This window comes from Triticum dicoccoides, chromosome 4A (assembly GCF_002162155.2).
Source record: "Triticum dicoccoides isolate Atlit2015 ecotype Zavitan chromosome 4A, WEW_v2.0, whole genome shotgun sequence".
NCBI lineage: Eukaryota > Viridiplantae > Streptophyta > Magnoliopsida > Poales > Poaceae > Triticum > Triticum dicoccoides.
The window spans coordinates 157357918-157364732 of NC_041386.1; the positions used below are offsets into that span (position 1 = coordinate 157357918).

A 6815-nucleotide genomic window follows, 5' to 3' on the forward strand; every position below is an offset into this window, starting at 1 on the left:
TTCGAGACCACCGCCGCATCGCTGCAAGCGAGAACCGCCCAGAAGGCGAAAACCGATGGATTACGCTACACTTCTTCGGTTTACGGTGCCAGCTGTGAATAAACACAACACGTGCCCGTCATCTTCTTTGCAAAATCTGAGCATCTTACATTACATCATGCACTCGACAATCTAAATCAAATATGGTTCGTGACATGATTAGGCACCTGACTGTAAGAGCATCTTCAACGAGTGCACAAAAAATTCACACCCTAAAATAGTTTTAACGCGTCACTGTAGCACTTTTAGTACGCCGGACCCAACATTGTTTTAGCAGATGTCTAAAAACAGGCGCCTAAAAAACATGCAGTGTAAATTATGAAGCGTACGCAATCCGGCGCTTCAAATTTGCAGCTTTTAATAGTATTTTTCAGCGCGCGCCTAATCCTTTTTTGCACATGCACTGTTTTACAAATTCTGTCCGGCGCCCAAAAAACTTGGATTTTAGAGCACGGCCCAGTTCAGATGCTCTAAGCTCCAAACCTAGTCACCACTTCACGTCTCGAACAACAACAAAGCACATAAAAATAATACTAGTAATGTGGCCACAAGCAGGCACACAAGAGATAAAACACATGATTCCTCATTTCGGATGGTTTTTCGAACTGCATTTTCCCGCTATCTCTGTCCTGATTTCATAAGAAATGACATGTAATTGGTTGCGGGGTCAGCAGATTGACATACTTTTTGCAATGGCACTGACGAAAGAATAAAATATTAGTGTACCTAAACTTAAGGCAAGAGATGATAAGTGTCTCGAAACCAAATTTACCATACTACTCGATAGTGATCTCCACATTATTATACGACGAGCGTAACAACACTGGCAGCAAATATAGGGACAGAGAAAGGATTAGACAATTCAGTTGGGTGTAGGAACAGCAATTTTATCATTCACATCATGTAATCTACAATCTACAACAATATGTTCCGTGAAGGCAACAAAACAAAACTGGAGACAATTTTGGTACATTTGGAGTTCAAAAGCCTACTAGCGATCCCACCCCGATGGCCGCTTTCTCTCCCTCCGTTGATCTCTCGAGCTGCAATACACAGGAATTTTGAATGGTGGTTAGCTAACTGAATGCAGAGCATGGTACTAGTAGTATTGGAAATATCAGCAGGAGAATTATTCTGCACTGAGTTATTGCGAGCCACATACCTTTCAGGGTTTGTGTTCCCGTTTTCGTTAGTGTTTCCTGCGGGGCTGGATGCCGGAACAACTGATGGCGCCGGTGGTGCTGGCCTTGCTGCACCTGAATCCCCTCCTATGGTGCCACCGGAAACAAAACCACGAAGTGCTGGTTTTACAAAAGGTGCACCCCTCAAAGGTGCACTGTTGCTTGGCGCACTCGAAGACGCTGAAACAAAGCTGCTCTTAAAATTTTGCATCATCCCTGTCTTCAACGTGTTTACAGTGGCAGATCTTGGAGCAGGTACTTGTGGCCCTGATTCAGAACCATAGCCAATGCCAAGGCCAAAATCAACTCCACGTATGCCACGCCCACGCCCACGTGCACCGCCACCCCCGCCGCCGCCGCCGCCACCACCACCTCCACCACCCTTTCCTTTGCCACCTTTCTTCCCACCTGATCAAGCATAATAATTTCGTTAGCATAATCAGTTTCCAAAAGGATGCATCTCTATCACCTCCTGTGTAACTAAATAAACAGGACGAACCTTTTCTGGAGTCACGGTTAGCTCTGAACCTGCCATCCTGGAATTCAAACAACAGTCAGTTTAGAAAAGGGGTTGTCTCATGGTAGAATGACCAGGCAAGCTATAATAATACTCCCCCCGTTTCTAAATATAAGCCCTTTTAGAGATTTCAATACCATCTACATACGGATGTATATAGACATATTTTAGAGTGTAGATTCACTCATTTTGCTCCGTATGTAGTCCATATTGGAATCTCTAAAAAGGCTTATATTTAGGAACGGAGGGAGTAGTACGTATTTTAGCAGCTGACAGAACACCCAAAATTCACAAATAAGTTACCAGGAACCCACCTTCATTGCCAAGTCCATAAGTTCGTTGGGCACATCTTGACCAGCAGCAATTAAACTATGAACCAATTCACCTGCAAATCGTGATTCTTTCTGTGTAATAAGAGTATATGCGGTGCCATCTTTATCACCGGCCCGGCCAGTTCTTCCAATGCGGTGAATATGCATATCCATTTCTTTTGCAATATCAAAGTTGACAACTGTTTTAATTGACTTTATGTCCAGACCACGTGCAGCAACATCAGTTGCAACAAGAACATGGTAGATCCCAGACTTGAACTTCTGCAGTGTCTCCATTCGAGATGCTTGATCCTTGTCACCGTGAAGTGCTGCAACTTTGAATCCATGCTGATTCAACTGGTTCTCAACCTCATCGACTCTAGCCTTCTTAGTTGCAAATACAAGCACGTCACCATCATCAATCATACCAGGCATTTTCTCAAGAAGCCATGGCATTTTCTCAGCATCAGAAGGGAGTACATTCACAACTTGTTTAATGTCTTCATTAGCACTACCAACTTGACCAACTGTGACTCGAATAGGGTCAGTCAAAATTTCTCTAGCCAATCGTTCCACTTTGTATGGCATTGTTGCAGAAAAAAGCAAGGTTTGTCGGTCTGGTCTAATTTGACCAACAATGGATCGTATCTGAGGCTCAAACCCAAGATCAAACATGCGATCAGCTTCATCAAGAACCAGATAAGTTGCCCTAAACATCCTCAGTGCCTTCATCTTAAGCAAGTCTATCAGTCTCCCTGGGGTAGCAACGACTATTTCACAGCCTGATTTCAGTTCTTTAAACTGTTCAAATTTGGAAACACCACCATAAACAGCAGCAACTTGAAGGTTGTAAGGCTTTGCAAACTTCTTAGCTTCGAGATATATCTGATGTGCCAATTCTCTTGTTGGAGCACATATGACTCCTATTGGACCTTCTTCCTTCTGAAGCTCAGGCTGATCCATAATGTGAACAATCATAGGGAGCACAAATGCTGCAGTCTTGCCTGAACCAGTTTTCGCAATACCAATGATATCTCTACCTGAAAGGACAATAGGTAAAGCCTGACACTGAATTGTTGTCGGCTTTTCATAACCCTGCTTGGCAATGGCATTCATCAATGGAACAGGAAACCCACAATCTTCAAAGCTTTTAACTGGCCTTGGCACATCAAAGCCTGAAACCCGGATTGCCAAACTTTTCATATAATCAGCCACCTCTTCCACGCTCATCCCTACAAGAGACAAATAGAGAAATTCAATAAATGCCTTCAAGTAGGAGTTGCCAAACCATTAACAATGAGCAAGAACAACCAGCATAAGTTATAATCAATTTACACCACGCTAGTTCACACAAACATGTACAAGTACTTGCAAGATTTCAGTTGCAATGGCTTGTAACATAAAGAGACTTCATTAAACTAATTATTTAGCAATGTCAGCAGAAGGGGGTCGACAGATCAGATGCACAACAGAAATGTTTCAATTTCTCAAGACAAGCAATCAAAGTGAATACAGAGCGGACAAGCAATTTCTCCGACTGCTGTCTCAGGGAGGGTAACTGGAGACTGGTAATTGTGTAGAGAAGTGATGACCCGGTGCCTGCCATCTCAAAATAACAGAGAGGCATCTATACTAATAGCCAACACCCAAACAATAAGCATGGAATTCAAAATAATGATCCCCGAACCTTGTAGGGCATCATTTTTGTTTATAAGCAACCGAACATTTGGATGTTATTAGCATCCAATTGATATAGACTATTCTGGTTCATCACTTGATTAACCAAATAGAGCAAAGAAGCTAGACCTCTGGTCAGGCTTCATATGCTGAGATCAAAAGTAGCTGAACAGTGTAATCTACACGGGACGCCAATTATAACAGTTAACGATACATATGCTCAATCAAACGGTAAGATATGCTTCACCTGAAACTGACGGCTTCTCCTCGTAGAAGTCCTTGGTGAAGGGCTCATACTCGATGGTCGAATGGTCCAGCGGTGGTATGGGCTCTATCTTCCTCTTGTCAACTACTATGGGGTTGTCGTCGGAGTCGTACTCCATCATGCCTGCGTCGACGGCCTTCGCGGCAGCGTATACCTCCTCGTCGGAGTTATACCCGGCGTTCATGACGTCGGCGGCAAGCGTGAGCCCGGCATCCTTCTTGGCCCGCAGGAAGCTCTCCATGGGGTCGTCGTCCTCATCGGAATCCGCGGGGCGGAGTGCCTCGGGCTTGGGCGGCGGGGGCGGCGCGCGGATCTCCTCCTGGATCTCTGCCATGAATGCGTCGAGGGGGTCGATCTCGTCGTCCTCCGCCTTGCCGCCCTCCGCGGCGTCCGAGGGTGCGGCTGCGTCGTCAGAGAAGGCGATGTCGTCGAGGTCGTCATCGGCGGGGACGTAGAGGCGCGGCGCGGGTTGGGAGCGCTCGAAGCTGTATGAGGTGGGGCGCGGGATGCTGAAGCCCTCGAGCCTCGGTCGCTTCGACATGGACGGCGGGCAAGGTGGAGGTAGCGACGGGCTAGCTAGGGTTTGTGTAGCGAGGCGGGGAGGAAGACGATGGACACGGAGGGGTTGGGTCGGAGAGAGCTTGGCGCCGGCTGGTTGGGTCGCTCGTGTGGTGGGCCGGGTACTGGACGGGTCTGACGCGCCCGTGGGCTGAAGTCGGTCGCGGCATAGCTTATCAGGCCGATTGTTGTTCGATTGGCAACGGCCGTTGGGCCTCGCCGACTCACCGGTCTTCAGGCGTGATGTGATCTATGCAATGCTGCAAAGTAGTGCTCGTAGTACTACATACCGCTATCTTCAAAAGAAAATTAAAAAATAATGTAGCTTTAGTCGAACAAAGAGAAAGCTGCATCAAACGAAGTTTTGAAGTCCTTGACATCAAACGTCCCGACAAATCATCATACTTGTTAAACGAATCCAATGGAGTGTACTGAAAAGAACATCATTGAACATCATAGTTAGGCCCGCAGGTAGAGGTAGCATTATAGTTGACCAAACGTACACAATGTGACTGGTAGCCACTTCACAATTTTCCAATTTTCTAAGCCTCCCTACAGAAGCTAGACCGATGTATCGGCGATATCTTACACTAGGAAAAGTACTCTCCACTGTACTTATAGTAGTATTTCTTCGATTCAAAATATAGGACCAATTTGTATTTCCATCAATTTGTTCAATAAATTGTGAATTGTATAACCCGTAAAAACTGTACATTAAAATTTTGTTTTAAATCAAAAATCATAGATTACTTCTCCATGATATGACTGGTCCTGATTAGAGCGGACCTTCCTAGAGAGACAGAGGAAGTAATAAGTTTTTTGTGCTTATAAGACTAGTCATAGTGGGAGTAACTTAGCTAGTAACATAGCACGTTTCAAGAAAATTTTGTTTATGTGGCATGTAGTTAATAAGAAGTGGTAACACAATATGTTACTGTAACATAGCGTTTTCCGAGTCTACAATCTAATAAATGAAGACCTCTATGACACTACTACTATGTTACTTTGCATTATAAAGGTAGTAACTTAGACTAGTGTCATATGCATGACACTAGTATAAATTACTCCCTACTGTGACCAGCCTAATAAAGGTGCCTTTCTAAACCCCTCAAGTTTCAGCAGGACCATCCCCATTAAAGGCATGTACAATGATTGATATAATAATCTTATCTTAAGACTTACATGTAATTTAGAGATGACAATAAAACATGTATATACAATGGGTTATCTCTTAGTTGCCGGTTTTATTCTCCTTTCTTGTTATTGTATTCCGACACACCCATGACAAAGTCACCTGTGTCTGGCCATACGATGATGGATGTCGTCACACCGAGAGGGCCCTAAGAATATCTCTCCATCGTCGGAGGAGCAAATCTCACTCTCGAACTATCTAGTCACTTGTCAAACTTTTCGTAACATTTAAGTTGTTGTTATGATCACCGTGTTACATGTAGACGTTTGAGCAATCCCAAAGTCTACCATCCGGTAAGAAGTGACTATGATACTCTAATGGTTTAAGAAGCAAAATCACATGTTAACACTCTGTGTTGTTGCAATTGATTACAGACGATATTATCTCAATTCATAACAAAAAGTTTGGGTCGATTCGATATGATCGTTTTGTTGGGGGACGTTGCATGGAAAATAAAAAAATTCTACGCACACGCAAGATCTATCCATAGAGATGCATAGCTACGAGAGGGGAGAGCATCTACATATCCTTGTAAATCGCTAAGCGGAAGTGTTTATCAACGCGGTTGATGCAGTAGTACAACTTCACGGTCCGTTTCGATCTAGCACCGAACATACGGCACCTCCGCGTTCAGCACACGTTCAGCTCGATGACGTCCTCGCCTTCTTGATCCAGCAAGAGGAGTGAAGTAGTAGATGAGTTCCGGCAGCACGACAGCGTGGTGGCGGTGGTGATAAAATATTTCCGCGGAGCTTCGCCAAGCACAACGGATTTAGAGCGAGGATGAACTAGAGGGAGGAGATTAGAACCACACTGGGCTTCTAATTATGAGGATTAGAGGTAGTTAGGGCTAGCTCTAATTAGTCTACTAGGACCAACTAGAGGAGGCTCAAAAACTTGTGTTATAGGGGTTAGCCCCGCTCCTCTATTTATATGTTGATCTCTGGAGTCATTACTTGGGGAGAGGGCCTCCCCAAAGTCTTGGAACGTAAGGAAGAGTCCTTCTTGGATTCCAGTACCAGACGCCACGGTCCTCGGTGTCTGGCCCAGATGCCATGGTCCTCGGCGTTTGGCC

General features: G+C 44.8%; 1 protein-coding gene across 1 annotated transcript; it reads right to left on the reverse strand.

Moving 5' to 3' along the window:
* Positions 1 to 823: 823 nt before the first annotated feature.
* LOC119285505 (DEAD-box ATP-dependent RNA helicase 24) lies at positions 824 to 4662 on the reverse strand. The gene is made up of 5 exons (XM_037564795.1): positions 3973 to 4662; positions 2052 to 3280; positions 1720 to 1756; positions 1202 to 1628; positions 824 to 1082 (listed from the first exon to the last, which is right to left on the reverse strand). The coding sequence occupies exons 1-5, from the start codon at positions 4529 to 4531 to the stop codon at positions 1031 to 1033; spliced, it is 2304 nt and encodes a 767-aa protein (XP_037420692.1). The 5' UTR covers positions 4532 to 4662; the 3' UTR covers positions 824 to 1030.
* Positions 4663 to 6815: the final 2153 nt, after the last annotated feature.